This window comes from Labrus bergylta, chromosome 2, assembly GCF_963930695.1.
Source record: "Labrus bergylta chromosome 2, fLabBer1.1, whole genome shotgun sequence".
NCBI lineage: Eukaryota > Metazoa > Chordata > Actinopteri > Labriformes > Labridae > Labrus > Labrus bergylta.
In genome coordinates this window covers 14975120-14993641 of record NC_089196.1, presented here as the reverse complement: position 1 = coordinate 14993641, position 18522 = coordinate 14975120, and the positions used below count along the sequence as shown (strand labels likewise).

The 18522-nt window shown below is 37.7% G+C and overlaps 1 protein-coding gene across 1 annotated transcript; it reads left to right on the top strand.

Moving 5' to 3' along the window:
- The first annotated feature begins 10042 nt into the window (after positions 1-10042).
- Positions 10043-13909, top strand: LOC109996680 (arrestin domain-containing protein 3). Its single transcript, XM_020650931.3, has 6 exons — positions 10043-10658; positions 10754-10823; positions 11654-11801; positions 11942-12044; positions 12149-12414; positions 12626-13909. Exons 1-6 carry the CDS (start codon positions 10391-10393, stop codon positions 12716-12718), a joined length of 948 nt encoding a protein of 315 aa, XP_020506587.1. The 5' UTR covers positions 10043-10390; the 3' UTR covers positions 12719-13909.
- The last annotated feature ends 4613 nt before the right edge of the window (positions 13910-18522 follow it).

The following is an 18522-nucleotide window of genomic DNA, read 5'->3' as shown; positions in this document are numbered from 1 at the left end:
TTAACACTTACGCAATGCTCCTGTGATATGACCCAGTTGGCATGGATGCATACTGCCTGATTCATTCTCTCTCTCATCTTATCTCTACCCGCTCCCTCACCCACTCCCTGCCCCCCATATGCCAAATGAACCCTCTTCTCCTACCGCTACAGAGAGACAGTGGTTCTATTTTAGAAGAGCAGAACTTTTGGTTTTGGGATAAGTCCCTGGGGGTCCATCACCATGACAACCACTTGCAGGCGATAACAATGTGTTCCAGAGGGTGAAGGCTGGAGGAGGAGGAGGAGGAGGAGGAGGAGGAGGAGGAAGAAAATAATAAGTTGAGAGAGTATTATAAAGAGAGAGGATAATGTCATTTAGATCAATCAGAATCAGACCAGGTCACATGTTTGGCACCAAGATGTTTCATGTAATACTGTCAAGTTCAACACAATCATATACAGTACATGTGAGCATGGATTCAATGATTTGTCATGATTTTTATTGCTACAACTGAGAAGGAGGGCCGCTCTTAAATTACAAAGGATGTTATTTCAGCAATCATGACAGGAAGTAACATGATACAGGGCGAGACTGCAAGATGGAGTACAAGGAATCAGTAAGCAGTGAAGGTAAAGATCGTATGATAGCCAGCATAAGCTATGCTTGTTTATTGTTGTTTTTATTGGCAGGCTGTAAACCGAATTGCCTTTCTGGCATAAATAAAGTTGTTTGAATCTTGAATACAGTAGCATGTTCACTCTGAGTGTATCATCTCCTTTAGCGACATGTTGCTCCAATCCTTGCAGATCTAATGAACTGCTAGATTTACTGTACAACACCACAACACAGAGGAAGCCCCTCTGAGTGTATCCAGAGAAAAGCCATACATGGGGAACACAACAAAGTTGCACCAATACAATGATACCCAGCAAGCCAACAGATATAAACACAGAAGTGTCTTGCTGAGAGGTAACAGTGCTTACATCACACAACCCTGCCACACTTAACGTTTGTTGCAAACGTTTATTTTTTTCATTACCTTATGATCTTTTTTTCAAGGCTCCAAGAGGATCAGAACTCAGAGCCTTCTTACTGTGAGGTGCACAGCCCTATGTCAGCATGTAATCCTTCAGCCTTTTCAATTTTTATTCCCATTTGTTACAAGTTTGCTCTTATTAAAATAAGAACCAAAGAAGGGAGTACACAGTTAAATGGTTATTTAAGCCAACAAAAAACAACCAAAGAGTCAAGAAAAACATGTTAGTCCGTATTACCAGCAGTGTCAGGATTGTGGGTGACTGTTACATAAAGTGTGTATCAAAAGTAAGAATCAAAGTCAAAAAGTTAGGATGGACAGGGGGGGTGTCTCCAGGTTGTCACTATCTAAGAATGAGAGAGAGAGAGTGCATGGTCTGCAACCTCAGTAAATGCAGGTGAGCTAGATGTGCTGTGTCAGCCTGATGACCCTATACTCCACCTACAGGCCTCATGGAGAATACAAGATCTGAGCAAACCACGCACACTACACAGAACAACCCCGTGGGTTGTCACAACATTACATTATGAGGTGATTGAGTGCACAAGCAGAACAGTAAGATTTAAGGGGGCAGCCTGCCTGAAAATATCTATTTGGCAATATTCATGGGTGCACATGTAATGCTTGCAATTGAAACTTTTCTGTGTGAGGTCATGGCAATTCAAAACGGCAAAAAAATGTGCCTTAAAGAAGCAGTAGCTGTTTAATACTTATTTATGTACATACCCAATCAATTACAGATTATTGTAAAACTGTTTTATTTTTAAACTGCAAAACGTCCCCGTAGAAGATGAGAACCGGATTCCTCACTAGGGATGAGTACAAATTTGGATATCAATTTGGGAAGGCACAGATAATGAGACGGAAAATCTGAATCTGCTCTTTATTATCCAGAGTTGAAAAATAAAACATATTTTTATGTTATACACGTCATTGTCGCAGCATGCGCTGCCTGAGACACTGCAGCTCTAATCATTTTCCTCTGCCACAGCTCACTTTGAGGCTGTGGCTTCATGTCAGTCAAAACACGACTTTTTTAATTTGTTATTTCCTGACACTTTTCAAAAGAAGAACATTTCTAAACCGTACTTGTTGTTATACCCATGGTTAGTTAATTAGTTAGTGATAGAGTGATAGAATGAGTGAATGAGTGAATGAGTGAGTTAGTGAGCGAGTTAGTGAGTGACAAGATGGTAGACATTAAGCAGAGCCAGATTGGTTAACACTCTGGCTTCTTGTTCATGGGGCAAAAGCAGAGATCTTCAAGTTATGTTGGTCAAGCCTCAGAAACCTATGCACTGGAGGAGGGAGGAGGAAGGCTGGTAAATATCTGCAGTTATAGAGACTCCCGAAGGATCCATGACCTCTCTTTCGGGGTTATACAAGTTTTACAGGTGGCTGCATCATAGAGGAGGTCAGTATTGCAGTGTAATTGTTAATGTGGGTACAGTCAGGACGCCTTAGATCACAGTTCCTTATGGATCTGAGAGAGAGAGAGAGAGAGAGAGAGAGAGAGAGAGAGAGAGAGAGAGAGAGAGAGACAGAGAGACAGAGAGAGAGAGAGAGAGATCTGGGCTCACATAATAAAACACATGTAAGTGGTTCAGTTTGTCTCTTGTACCTCACTGACAAATCCCTTGTTTAATGTCAGAATCAGAATCAGAATCAGAATCAGCTTTATTGGCTAGGTATGCTTAAACACAAAAGGAATTTTACTTTGGTAAACTGTGCTCTCTTTGTACAAAGGTATAATATTAAATATCAACAATAAACACAAAAATAAACAAATAAGCAAATATGTACAAGGCTAAATAGGATAATATAAGATAATAGTGCAGTGGTGAGTAGTGCAAAGATGCTGAAGTAAACATGAGGTAGTTTTTACAGTATTTACATTAATTGTCTTTGGGACAATCCACTGACGGGGACGGGGAAAGACGAGGAGAGGCCAGCAACTTGGCCCTGGCATAAGTTGCGGATCCCCTCTTCAATTAAAGAAATTCTCCTGATTTTTTCTTTTAAAGAGGCTAAAACATAAGATGCCAGATTTAACAAACTGCAAGAAAATACCCCCAAAATGCTGTCGAACTCTCAGTGGATTTGCAAAGAGTACATCAGGACAGTGGAGTGAACCCTCCTCTCTATTAGCTGCCGAACTTGACAGCGGCAAAATCGTTGGAGGAGCTGACCAAAAAGCAATACATTTTTTTGTCATGTCTTTGTAATATATTAGTTTATAATAAATAATAATAATAAAACTGTTGGTGTAAAACTTACACGCATGTTTATGATTTAATATGAGACATACAGTTAATAATTGAATGGTTAAACGTTTGACGCTGGTTATAGATGCTGTACATGGACTTTAAATTTGACCAAAAAAAAAACATGCACAAGAAAGTAGCCTTACATCAGGGATTATGGAAGTAAATCAAGTGCTGGAATAGTGTCTGAATAGTGTCAAAATGCAACGAGCTATCACACTCTCGCTTTTCTTTCCAACACATTCTCTCCTGTGTCTCACATTCTCTGTGTTCCTCTGACACTTTTTCACACAGACGTGCAAGCACACACACCTGCAGTAGGCTGCAAATGTACAACAACAAGCACATGCAAACAAAACACAGATTGACTGCTCTTCAGTTTAACAGAAACTGCTTTGGCATTTTGGCAAACAGGCTTTGTTTACTGTGCCTGGCGATGGACTATGAAATGGTTCCACTGAGAGTGTCTGTTAGTAAGGATACTAATTAGCAAACAAATAAGTTCTTACACAAAAGAGCTTCGTGAGATTATTGCCGCTGAAGTTTACAAAAGCTTGTCGCTCGGTAAATAACTTAACAAGAACAATAGTGAACGTTGTCACACTTTTTTTGTGTTCGTTGTCATAATACATGATGGCAGCATGGTGATATTATTTTACTATGTGTTTTCTTTTATTTTACTTCATGTATTTTTTGTTAGTTTTTGATATTCAGTCTTAAGGCAGTACAGGTTCATTGTTAGCAAAAAAAGAACAGGTGTTGTCTTTGAGCTACTTGTCTCACACACACACACACACACACACACACACACACACACACACACACACACACACACACACACACACACACACACACACACACACACACACACACACACACACACACACACACACACACACACACACACACACACACACACACACACACACACACACACACACACACACACACACACGGTTTGGAAATTCCAAACAACATGCTGTCCCATTGGCCCTGATGTATGTGCTGCTGTTCCCTCCTCACACCTCCTGATGATGAAAAAAACAAGGGCTTTGTTAATGGTGGAAAAAGTTACAAATCCAACTCCACATATGGCTAAAAACACTTCTAAAGTAAAGCAGCACTTCCAATATGTTCTGAATACAAATCACCAGTATGAATACAGACAAGCTTGTACATTTGTTGTACAGTTTACATACCTGTGTTGGTTACACAGCGTTTCTTATAAACTTTGAAATACTGCAGCGTAAGGTTCATCTAAACTAGACTAAACTAGAGAACTAAACTTGGCATTTTATAAAAATATGTTTGCACTTAACCGCTGATGCAACAGGTAAGCAAGAAAAAAAAAGAAAATTTTTGACTTAAAAAATGTTGAAAATATTCATGAAAAAATGTTGATATCCAAAAATGTCGAAAATTCAATAATGTCGAAAATATTCATGAAAAAATATTGATATCCAAAAATGTCGAATTTTCAAGAAAAATGTTGAAAATTTTCATGAAAGAAATGTGTCTTACTGTAAAGAATGTCGAACATTTTCATGAAATAAAGTTGGCTTCAAAAATGTAGAAAATTTTCATGGAAAAATTTTGGCTTCAAAAATGTAGAAAATTTTCATGGAAAAATTTTGGCTTCAAAAAAGTTGAAAATTTTCATGAAAAAATTTCGGCTTCAAAAAAGTTGAAAATTTTCATGAAAAATCGGCTTCACGAACGCTGAAAATTTTAATGAAACATTTTGGCTTCAAAAAAGTTGAACATTTTCGTGAAAAACTTTCGGCTTCAGAAAAGTTGAAATTGTTTTTTCTTGAAAATATTTGACTTCAAAAATGTTGAAAATTTTCAAGAAAAAATGTTTAGTTGAAAAATGTCGAAAATGTTCATGTTTTTCTCATCCATTCTCTAAGCCTAGATGATGGATTGTCTTGCATTAAGGTTAGGACAAAAAGGTTGTGTGCCCATATTGACTACCCTCTCCTACTGATAGACTGTCAGATTCTTTGTGTCTGGAAACCTCTCATTGGCCCTGATGTAAACAACTGCAGCAGCAGCAGCTGCTTCAGGACAAGAGAGGAGAGCTGATGCTAACACACTCCATGTAAATTAATCATATTTCACCGGTAGTTTGCTGGAAAAGGGACAATTTTTATTACACCCTGTCTTTTACGGTGTTCAATTGCCTCATAATCCGGTCATGTTGCATTCCACTTATACAGGGAATTAAAACCAGTCGAGTCATCACTACAGTGGTTTGAGAAAAGGTGTCTCTTTCTTCACTGAGCAATTATATGGAATTTAGAAGGAAAATTACCTGGATTTTTAGGATCTCACAGGTCATAGGCTAGATTATTTGGTTTTAGACTAAAACACATACATGCAAAGAATATTTTGTCATTCACTGTAGTTTTGGAAATGTTTGTGCCATGGAAGTGCATATCATTTTAATTCAATGAAAATCATTTGTACCTCTTTTAACATCTCTAATGTCTGCCATGAGTAAAACATTGAAAACACAGTCTATACTTCACAGAATTAGACATTTACTTGTACCAATAGGCTACAATTGACAGGTGTGAAAAAAACAACATTTGGGAAAAGAATGTATTTTCATCCATGTATATGCATGCTTGGTGGCTATGTTAGTCTTGTCATTGCTCTAATCTAAAGCAATTTATTATTATAACTTTACCTCTAGTGCCACAAGGAGGCTGACTTTTAAAGTTTTGACATAAGTTTTCGGACCAAACAGTTCTGGGGACTTTATGAACTATCCACTGGGGAGTTCCCTGAGAACGACACAACATAGGGACTTTTTGTCTGTCTGCATTTACACCGCCATGGTACCTACTCTGAAGCAGGAGCTAAAAAGGTTCCTATTAGGAACTAAAATATTTCATAGTTCCTGCGGTGTGGAATGAATAAAAAAGGAGGGTTCCAACGGTTCCTCAAACTATGAAAAAGTTCCTGTGGTCCGAAAATGCATATGCTGAACATGCAGCTATATGACAATTATTCACACTTTCTTGTTCCTCCCAGAAAAATTGCAATCTTTTTAGTGATCACAAAAGTTTTCATTCAGTGCAAAATATCATTATATACATATATAAACCAGAGGTACAAAGTTTGACGAGAGCTGACTGCTGAAGAAGAGTGATTGGACTGTGCAAGTAAAACACGTGTCTTAATGCTCCACTGCCTGCTTTAAAAGAAAGAGTGTTGCTCTGTTCCCAGTTGAGGTCTCTGGAAGGTGAGCGGTAATTGCTGAGGATTTAGCCTTACGATGGAACAAAGCACCTCTTTTGTTTAACAGTGGTAACTCATACTTTGAGATGGAGCCCTACTATAGGCATGCATTTAAGACATTAGATTAAGACAAGAGCTGGGATTTTATTAAGTGTGTGTCAGGACGTTAACCCCAGACAGACAGACAGACAGACAGATATGCACATGTAAACTACATTATGAGACTCCATGCTGTTTCTGATTCATGAGCTTAGGCACTGGCTCTGTGGTAATGACATCATGGTAGCAGTGTTTCCTTTTAAAGTCTGACTGCAGAGTCTATGAACTTTTAAGGATTCTTTCACTGTGACGTCATTGTGTGGTTAACTTCTAAGGTAACTCCAAACAGATGTTCTCCTATTGTTTGACTAGTATTTAACTGTTATTTCCACAGATTGCTAATTACTTAGAGATTTGTCCTGCAAAGCATGACATATAGTACTCTGCCTAAAAAAACATGATAGGTGACATACAGAAAGAAGACAATTTAAGTTGTATTGTTCTATGCAAAGTGGAGAATCCAAATAAAGAAAGGATGTGAAATACTGGGTATACATGACCTTCTGGGATGACCAGATGATTTTGTCCTGACTCATGATTATGTGTGAGTGTTGATTGGTCAGAGGGTGACAAAGAGCTTTGCTCAGCATGGTTGTAGGTTCTATCAATGCTCCTCCAGAGCCTCTTCAGCCCTGACTGGCATTGTTTGTGAAGAAGAAAGCTATCAGAGGATCTGCACAAGATTAGGGTTGCCAACTGCTCCCTCTATACCTTCCTGTTTTGCTTTAGGAATTCTTTTGTGAGGAGCAACCCAAAAAAAAATAAAAAATCTGTGCAAAAATCTGACATTGTTAACCCTTTCTTTTCAACACTCAATTGAAAAGAAGTAATATTGGACTCTGTACTCTGAATCTGCCAACTTTTACACGTTTAGATGTTTAATCAGCCAAACATCGGACACACATTTTGGTTAAATGTGTAGTTTATCGGTTTCTAAACTCACCCTTCAGGAGTTTTCTAACTGGCTGGTAATTCTAGCAGCCAGCTTGATTTCGGCCATCATGCTAAGATAGGTTTATAGGCTGCTGGTAGATTTTAAAGTGATCTTAATCTTCATATGTATTTTTTTGGCAAAATTTCCCAAATAATAATAATTTCCAAATATTTGGGAAGGTTGTCAAATGTTTACATTGCAAGTGCTCATTACATGAGACGTCACTTTATATAATCTGCAAAGTATCACACTTAAATGTATCTTTCTTTACTTTTATATCCAGCTCCTCGTCCCTTATAGTTCCATCTATCTGCAGTGTGTCCTCCATCCTCTTGAAGTCCCTCTTAGCTGTCGGTTACTTTTATCCATCATCTCTTTTTTCAGCAGTCCTGTTAATTTCCAATTCTCTTAACTTTCCATCTGTTTTTTCCCCAACTGCAAAAACCTTCACCTTCTCTTCGTTGCCTCTAATTACAAATGACAGCAGTGATTACTGCCAGAGGAGCTCCTCAAGTTGTGGATAAACTAGAAGAGAGAGATGGTGTGTAGAAACTAAAGATCAATAACACAGCTTATCTTCTGGGTTATTTTTGCTTCACTCTGAATTTAGCTCTGATAAGCAGAAATATTTACTTCCTGGACAACAAACAATGAAGGTTAAAGGTTATACTTTCTTTTTTTTCCCACAAAGACTGCTGTGTTTGAGGAGTGAAATAATTATAAAAACTAAAAGGAAATCCAGATATTTATCTATTTGACATGGGCAGATACAGTATATGTTACAGACAACTGTACACAATTGTACATACTAGTTGCATCATTATAGAAGCTGACAATGTCAGTGGGAATAATATGTTTTTCAAATCAGTTTAGGCCTAACCAGTATCTGTTTAAGTGTTAGAATGTGTTTTCCTTAATCTTGGAAATTTTTTGGGATATATTATTTAAAATCTGTTAACCATCAAAAGAAAATTATTCTTCTAAGTCTGTATAGATCTTTATGTGGATAGGAGCCAAATATGTTGTGTGCAGCTATCTTGGACTCTAAGTATTACAACACTAAATTCTTTCCACTGGTTATAAGCCTGAATGTTAAGCCCTTGAGCCGCTAATGGACTGTTAGATTTGAAAACAGATGACGCTGATCAAAGTTTGTTGATTAAAGAGACCTCTACTTTCGAGCTCTTCCTATTTCAAAATGTTGTAGAAGAGCTTCATCAAGATACAAATTATCTCGTCAAACATTTACCTCTGTTAAAAAACACTTACAGACCCTTAGTAAATAAAGTGGACTGAAAATAAGGGATGGAGCTTTGTTTTTAAACTTTGAAGAAGAGTTTGGTGTTGTGGATCTTTTCCTACACTTTTTTATTCTTGAGTTGACTTCCTTAACAAAACATGCTCTTAAATAACCAGCAATGCATAGTTTCCACATACCTTTGACAAGCACAATCTCTGAAAAGTAATTCAGTCGTTCAGTCGTCATCGACGTTTAAAGGAAACAGCTTGTAGCTCTAATTTCTTGAAGACAGCACGTTGGAAGAGATAAGTGTTTGACTTTACGTGTGCCAGGGGATTTTACATCTCTGGCTGCCAGTTTAATGGCTCATTATCAGCATTTTATGACTGTATTGTGTACCATTTTTAACCTGTTTTAGGTTAGCTTTACCTCTTGTTATCGAAGCATAACAAAAACGTAATCCCACTGTGTAAACAAGGAGTACTTCTGGAATAATTGATCTGAATCTGAACCCCAATGAAATATATACAGGCATGGGTTTGAAATGTCAAATTGTGATTTGTTTCTGTGTAGTTAAGGTTTATAATTAATGATGCGCAGTAAACATAATAATTAAGTATTTAGTGCCATCTTGTGGTCAAATGATTACAGTGTCAGTTCCCCTAAATGTCCTCTCCCTCAACGACTTCATTTCATCCCTAGGATGCCACTGAACATGTAAATGAACAGTATTTACTAATTCTGCTCATATGAAAATAAAATGCTGAAACAATGTCCCCATTCTTTTGTTTATCTAAGGACATACTGTAACATGTGTAATGTAACTTCTTTCAGTACATAAACATTTAACTGAAACCTCTACTCATATTAAAATGTTGAAATAAAAATTGCATAAAAAAAAAATTAAAAAAAATGCAAGCTACAATAACACTTTAATGATAATATATCCGGTTAAAAATCAGTCTAAAAAACAGTTCCCTTAAAATAAACCAGTTGTTCAGCAAAAATAAAAGTTATTGTTTTGCTAATACAAAACATACAGGTTGGTTATACAGGTATAACCAACAAAGATACACCGAAAATAATTTATTAGAGGTTTCTATTTAACAATTTATTAAAGCACTCTCACACACCAGTTATCATATACAATCACACATGTTTACATTATGTGTGCTAAAAGGTAAGATAGGATAGAAGATTAAAAAAAAAAAAAAAAAAAAAGGGTATTTCAGTTTTGCTTCTGACAGCAATGATCCCTAATATGCACAATATATTTCACATACCATTCATTTACTTTTTTGGCACTTACTAGGATGCCTCTAAACTCCGCCCTAATCAGGGTTGGGCTGGCACGTTCTGCGCCTGCGCAGAGATACGGATACGATTTGGTTATTTCTTACCTACAGTCTATGTTTCTTCTGAGCTTGTTTGACGTTTAACGTTACGATAAAAGACTTCGTGTCCCTTTGCATGGACTAAATGTCCCGGGGTTGTTGTTTTTAAGCGGAACCTTGACTCTTCCAAAGATGGACTTGATTTCATAAAACTTTTTTTCCCTCTAGACTTCTAGTTTAACTCGGATCTTAACGATGTTTAAGCAGGTGATAAAGAACTTCAACATCCATGTAAACCCTTTAAACGCGCGGAACACCATTTCCACTGGGGACCTGTTGACAGGACACATCTCCTTCGAGCTCACGAAGGAGACAAATGTGACGTCCATAACGATGGCGATGAAAGGAAAGGCCCATGTCCACTGGTCAAGGGGAGCGGGTGGAAAACGGAGACGAAGGCGAAACTTCTCGGCCAAACTGGAATTCTTTAACTTGAAAGGAGTCATCTTGCAAGACAGAAGTGGTAAACACACAGATGCCGTTTACTTGCATGCCAGCTTTGCAAAAATAATAAATAGGCATAAAAAGTCGCTATGTCTTTCTTCTTTCTTCTTGTAGTTTCTGGGATGTCAGCAAAACTACAGCCTGGCACGCACATGTATCCGTTTACATGCCAGCTACCACAGGGGTGTGTATGAATTAATGGGCACTTTATATAGGTCTATATTCGACAATAAATCTAAGCTTGATCCAAAGGCAACTGGACTTACCATGACAAGCTGGATGACTGAAAACATACACAGACACAAACTCCAGCTCATTCAGAAAGCTGCGTGGTTAACCTCTTATGTTGTTGAAATGCTGACTGAGTCCAAACAGGTCCCCCCCATCTTCAAATTGGCTAAAGGTCTCCTTACCGTACCAGAAATCAATTCCAGACCAGCTCATGGTGCTTTTAGCCACTATGGTCCCACTCTCTCTCAATGTTCAAATGTGTCTTCTTTGAAAAGCAGACTTAAAACACATATTTGCTCAAGCTTGTGGCTAAATCATAATAATTGGAGTACATAGCCTATTGCACTTTATTTAGGACATGTGTTTTGCAGTTTCATTTTATGCATTTTTAAACATGTTTTTTTTTTTTTTATCTTGCGTTGTTATTGCATAATGTTCTGTATAGGCTATTGTCAACTTTAATGTTTTAAGCACATTGAGTCAATGCTTTTCATATGAAATGTGCTTTATAAATGTCTGCTAGTACCCTACTTTGTCACTTTATTTTCAAACCTGGAGTCACATGCTACTAAAATACAGAATATGTTCACAGACTGTCGATATATACTTAGGTGAAGAAAATCTCTACTGAAGGCAAGCTAGAAAATTTCACATCATTGTGACTAAAAGGGTCTTTGGATGTTTCAAGATAATTGTCTCCAACAGATGTGCTTGTTGAAACTGTATCTCCCGTCCTGCAAATATGTATCTTTACCTAAAATAAATATTGTTGCTTCAATGCAGAGACTTCCCATCCAGCTTTCAAGGGCCTAATGGACAAATCAAGTACGCTTTGACAGTGGGCATCAACAGGCCCTGGCACTTGTCCAAAGAGGTTGAAGCGCAGCTGAACTTTTTAAAGCGCATTGATACCAACCAGCCATTGCTGCGGGTAAGTGTTCCTACTTGGTACCAGGCTATGGTCATCTGATTTCATACATCAATTCAGGACCACCTCATACAACACTTGAAGGATTCATTATGTATTTTTTTCTTTCCTTCACATGTTCTCCTGCACGTCTGCCTCTGCAGGCTCCTCTCTCAGGCTCCAACAGTAAGACAGAGGGCTGCCTCTGTTGTACCTTGGGTCTCATCACTATGACAGTCAGTACAGCGAAAAAAGCTTTCACCACAGGTACTTCATTCATCAAGTGCTGGGTGATATAAAATGAAATGCAATTCCAATATCTTTTTTTCTAGATTGACAAATATCTTATCTTGTGTCTGTTTTTGTTTCAGGGGAAACGGTGAAATTAATGTGTGTCTTTAGCAACACTTCATCTCGAACAGTTACTCCAAAGGTAACATTGCTACAGAAACAGGCTTACTACACCCTCAGCAGGACCAGCAGTATAATGCAATTCAAAAAGTTGGTGTCTATGAATGGACATCCCATCGGAGCTCATACCTCTGTCTTGCACATTGAGTACACGCTCACCATCCCCTCTTTTGCGTCGCCCTCAATCTCCAACTGCAGCATCCTGGAAGTCGAACACTTCATTCAGGTTGGTAACTGATTTTGTGGAAAAGAAAATGTTCCATGTGCATGTGATCCAGTTTCCACTTCATTTTTCTTTTGTTTAATTTTTGCTACTTGAAATAAATCAAAACAAGGTGTCTCTTACTTTGTCAAAATGAAATTTGGTTGATTACATTGTTAATTAATACAGTCCCATAACTAATTTCAAGACTGTTTTTTTCCTGTTTTTCTTTTAGGTGCGCCTTAGTGCAAAGTTTTCTTCTGATCTCATTGTGCTGGTTCCCATCGTCATTTGTGACACCTTTATTGAAGCTCAACCCCAACCTTAACAGTGTATAAATGTATGGATAATCTTCTGTTTGACAGACTTACGTTTTCAGTCTGACTTGTAACTGGAAGTGCTTAATTTTACAATTTTTTAAGCAGGATCATTGCCACTAAGGAAAACAACATGTAAAGCTCTGTTGTATTGAGATACTTTGAGGTCATTTAAAAAAACATTAGTTTATCTTTTTAAGAGGCCTCCTCCTCTCTGTTGTCAATCTTCAGCTGCTGATAGTTATTGTTTTTAATGTTTATACTGTTAAAGATTGTTACTCACAATTTTTCAGAAGATCAGACATTATCCATTGTCTTAGTTATTATTGGACCCTAAATGGAATTAATCATAATCCTTTATTATTGCCAAGTACATTTACAAATACAAGTACATTGATTTGGTGTTATGGTGCAAAACAATAAGCAAACAAATAGAGCAAAATAGTAAAACGCTTAAACAGCAGTGCTCCTGCTGACAGGTAACTAGAATAAGATTTATATATAAATGTATAATAGACTAAAGAATACAAAAGTTGCAATGAAGGAACTGAACAGTTGTGCAGGTATGCACATAATATACAGTACAGATATCTCAGTATCATTTCCACACAGTGTGCTATGTAAGTTTAGTTACTTTATTTAAATTGCCATTACCTGTTCTATGTTTTCCGGGAAAAGTTTACAGTTCTATCAGACCTTACATCTTTTCATGACAAGTTTGCATCTGTGAGTGTTTTTTGTATTTTACCGTGTTTGTGCTGGTTGTCTAACTGGATTTTAAGAAATTGTGACACAAGAGATTACATTGATGTCTGCATATCCCTGTCACTTTAAAAAGACAAAGCCAAAGACATTGAAACTGCCTTATAGAGTCATACTGCCTCCAGACAAGCATGCCTTTCAATTTTCAGAATATTTGTGCCTGTGTGTCAAATTGTGTCTCCTGTGAATTAATATCAACATCTAATGATGATCTATTCTGTTTTCGTATTCTGCTCAGCATATGATTGAAACATGGGGAAAGGTGTGTTTGAGTTGAATGTTATTCCCAATTTATTTATATGAAACATACAAATATTGATGTTCTGTGAATGTGTTGAACAAAATACTCTGGGATGAATTAAAATTACGATACATTTAGCATGTTCTTATTTTTCCATCATTATCATGTAATAAAAAAATAAACTTTTGTGTTATATTTCTTTATGAGTTTGTGAGTATCATTTGGACATGATTAGAAGTTTGGCACAGTAATGGTTAATGAGTGCTAAGTGATGATGATGATGATGAAGACTTACCAGACAATCAGCTGAATGTGCAGCTAAATGAACCACAGTTCTGTTTCTCCATTCAGAAGAGAAAATACTATGCAACGAATTGTCCCCATTAGCCTAATTACAGGGCATACCTTTTATTTCTAGGAGGAAAGTCTCCTTTTTGCTTGTCATCTGGCACTCTCAAAATAAGGCACTAATGTTAACATTCACAAATGTAAGATTGCTGGCAGACTTTATGGTATCAAGCTCTGCAGATCTCACCAAGCCTCGACAATTCTGGACAGGAAACCACAACAGTATGATCCAATCCAACTTTGTTTATAGAGCACATTTAAAAACAACAGAGTTGACCAAAGTGCTTTACATCAAAATAGATAGAAAGCATAAAAGAGAAAAAGGGAAAATAACAATAGACAAAGCAAAAACAGGTAAACTGGTTCCACAGTTTAGGGGCTACAACTGCGAAGGCCCGGTCTCCCCTATGTTTGAGCGTTAGGTGCCAACCAGAAGTGACTGATCAGCAGACCTCAATGACCGTGATGGGACATACAGCTTTAAAATGTCAGAGAGGTAGGAAGGAGCCAGCCCATTCAATTCTTTGTATGCAAACAGCATGATTTTAAAATGGATCCTAAAATTGACAGGGAGCCAATGAAGGGAGGCCAGGACAGGAGTGATGTGCTCTCGCTTGCGTGTTCCTGTAAGGAGCCAAGCAGCAGCAATTTTGCACAAGCTGCAGACGAGACAAGGAGGTCTGGCTAACACCAACATAAAGAGCATTACAATAGTCGAGTTGAGATAAAAGCATGTATAACGCTCTCAAATTCATTAAAAGAAAGAAAAGGCCTGATCTTAGACAGTTGCTTTAGCCGGAAGAAACTACATTTTACAACGGGATGAATCTGTTTGTCCATTTTAAAATCACTGTCCATTTTCACACCCAAGTTGGTTACTGTGGGTTTGACATAAGGATCAAGGGGGCCAAGGTCTAGTGGGGGATGACAGGCACCACTGGGTCGAAATATGACCTCAGTTTTACTTTCATTAACGTTTAAAAAGTTCAAAGCCATCCAGGCTTTGATGTCCTTAAGCCACTCACAAACCTGAGGGTTTCATATGATCAATCATTTGCTTCAAGCAAGAAAGTGACACAGACTCAAACTGGGTAAAAACAGCAGAGCAAGTGACAATAATAGACGGGTCAAATGAAGGGGGTGAGGTTTGTGCTCTATAGTAGCAATCTTGTCTAGACAAAAGTGGAGGAAAGCATCACAGGTTTCAGGGGAAGCTTTGAGACAGGAGGATTGGAGGGTATTAAGAATACTGTTACTAAAAAGAACAGTGTTTAGTCTTTTGAACTTTGACAACTTTCTGATATCTACACCAGCTTTCCTTAAGAATCTTATAAGATATAATCATTGTGATATACTTGTGAATTCTAAGCTTTGACAATTTAATTTTGTATGCGCAGATGACCGCTTATTTATCCATAATTATCCATAATGCTGCTCCCCCACCTCTGAAGAGCTTTGTAAAACTTTACTATGAGCACATGAGCAGAGCTTCAAGGTCTGCCTCAAGCGGAGATTGTAGTATCCCTAAACGTGGCTCCCCTTTTGCACAATCTGCTTTTTTTTTTTCAAAGCTATTAAAGAATGGAATAATCTCCCAACTAATCTGGAACTGCACAGACTTCCACACTATCTCACATGAAGGCAAAAAATGGATTTTATGGAACCAGTCTTGTCAGCATTAATTTGTCATCCCAACAACTTTTCTACAACTCAGGGAAAATTGTACATACAGCACGTTTTAGTAAAAAGACGAGTATGAATGTGATTAAACCATAGACTGTATATAAAAATGGATAATATGCCTCAGCCTCCTGTTGGACAAAGATGAAGCCAAAATACCCCAATGACAGACTCTGACTGTCACGGGGCAACCCGTGTAAAGCAATACATGCACTTGCATGCGTTAATATTAAACAGACACTCTCGAAGTACCATCAAGCCGTCTGAGAGACCTGTATTAATGTAAGCTTATCTTGACTAGCAACTAGTACTTGGTGTGAATGACAAAATTGAAGAATAACTAATTGACAAATAATCTAAAACATTTGATTCATTGTTAAAACAATCAAATATATCTTTGTTAGTCACCTGTTGCTCCACAGCTTTGCTTGCACTCCTCTTTCTCAAGCAGGAACTGTCAAACAGATCTGAAGCCTGCCTGTGGCTTATATGGGGGTGTGTTAAGTGGAAGGTGCCATGTTTGGTAGAGATGGAGGGGTGTTTAGGTTGTTAAGATTAGATGTGATATTTAAATGGCTGTTTACTCATCTGACATGTATTTTGATATGTTTTAGCCTTATTGTAGATGTCTTGTGGTTTTTGCAGAACAGGTAGTACTCTCTTTCTCTTGACAGTAAATTGATTTCTAACCTTGTTTGGTAGGTGCCAACTCGTATATAAGAGGAGGTTTTGGGGTCAGCAGGGGGTAGGTCTATCACGTGAAGGATTGATCCAGGGTGGTTTAATAACGCGGTGTGTGGTATTATCACCCCCACCCTTTTTTTATTTATTAAGCACATTGTTTTGTGAAGAAGGGGTCAGATACTGGCCCGAAAGATTATTTTGTTTGTGACTATTACTTAATTTATAATTTTCTTAACAACAAGAAAAACACTCCCACCATTGGAGATACACCATCATAGCATTTAAAGAGACACACACCAAAACGGAGCGTTCTGAGAGAGCTGGTTTACACAGTGTCACAAACCTCCTCTGCTTGATTCATGTTATAGTTTGACCAAAGCACATCACAGATGTTTCATTTAGACCACAGGGAACTGTTTGCAAATGGTATAAAAGGGGTATAATATGTCCTCTTTAAGCTTTTTGCCTACCAAAAAAATGCAAGACAGTACATTTAATAATGTAACGAGAGAGAGAGAGAGAGAGAGAGAGAGAGCGAGAGAGAGAGAGAGAGAGAGAGAGAGAGAGAAAAAGAGAGAGGCAGGCATGCGCTGATATGCTGCACGAACTGAGTACTAGGCCACTTGAGCCCTTTTTCACATTAAGTAAGTACTAATCCTGTCGTTATGTATTCTGTAGCCAAATCAGCCAAATCATACTGTACAGGTTTTTTCTAACAAATCTGTCATGGTGATAACTGTGGCAGCCATAGCGGTGCATCTCAGCACCAGGCGCTGTGCAGTGTCTGCTGCCCTGCACTGCTGGCATGCACACTGTTCTGTGGCTTGAATGTTTGTGCCTTCCACAGATTGTCACTGCGTTGTTGTTGAGAAAATAATATAACAAGTAAAAGTCACAATGTATAACACAAAATAATCTTGCAGGCCAGATATTATTTGCAGCGTGAGACCTCATATTAGATGGGTTTCCTCGTTTCACAGGGAACTTTTTGGCACAGATTTTACAAACTGCATCATCTAAATCAGCTGGTTCTTCTTTTCCATTTGGCTGAAGGCCGAAATGTTCCCAAAGGGGCGAAGTTGATTTATTATGCGAAAAAACTGCTTACCAGCATATAAACTACTGTTGATAACATACACCACAACTAATTACAACATAATAATACAAATAAAATAACTTACTGTAACACTATTACATTTGGCATATTGCATATATTTCACTAACACTTCTGTCATTTTACTGAATCAATACAGCTTTTCTTTGTTTGTTTTTGTTGTTTACATGTTCGAAATAAAAAATAAAGAAATAAATTAAATCCATAAAGGATATACAGTAAATATGGTAACCTATAAAAAGGTTTTACAGCATGTTTTTATTCAATAATTTTTCACCTCTAAATTCTCCTCTAAATTACAGTCCTGTTAGTGAGATATAAAACTAGTCAAACCTACTATTATAAATAAGTTGTTTTCGTTTTGTCTCTTTCTTGAGTGACCAAACATTTTGGCAGGAAGAGTAATGAGCTGCTTTTATCATATTACTTCAACAAACACTGTATTAATTATTAAAATGACAGTATCATTACAAATAATTAAAATAACACACTCTGTCCAGAAGTCACACTGTCCTTACCTGCACACGCCAGCAGAGAGCAGCAATAGCACGCTTTGCTGCACAATAATGGAGGAGGGTCTTGGTAGCGTTCAGCCACTGATGCAGCCCAAACCAGGGAGTTACTCCTCATAACAAAACTAATTTAAAATTTTAACCAGCAGGAGGCAGTCTAATCCTACAGGAGAGTTGAGTCGCAGCGCGGACTGAGGATGAATATCTATGAGATGTGTGCAGGGTCAACTAGGTCATTATGTTTCAGTTTGCTGGGAGCACACATTTTGAGGTCCATTTCCCGATCTGTTCATGCATATGCAATAAACATGACTGTAACAGCAGCTATAGGTCAGGATATTTTTTGGGGGGATTTGTCAGGCTCTTTTGTAACAGGAGAAAATTATGATTAAAATATTGATATTTAATTACATTTCCTCATTTTTGTCTCCCCTTCTTTTTCTGTAAATTTCACTCATACACACTATTGTCATT

What these genes read in the sequence shown, in the direction of transcription:
- LOC109996680 (XM_020650931.3), top strand. Translation starts at nt 10,391, where the DNA reads ATGTTTAAGCAGGTGATAAAGAACTTCAACATCCATGTAAACCCTTTA. An exon ending in CCAACCAGCCATTGCTGCGG is followed by an intron (nt 11,802 to 11,941) that starts GTAAGTGTTCCT and finishes CTGCCTCTGCAG; the next exon opens with GCTCCTCTCTCAGGCTCCAA. An exon ending in GAAAAAAGCTTTCACCACAG is followed by an intron (nt 12,045 to 12,148) that starts GTACTTCATTCA and finishes TTTTTGTTTCAG; the next exon opens with GGGAAACGGTGAAATTAATG.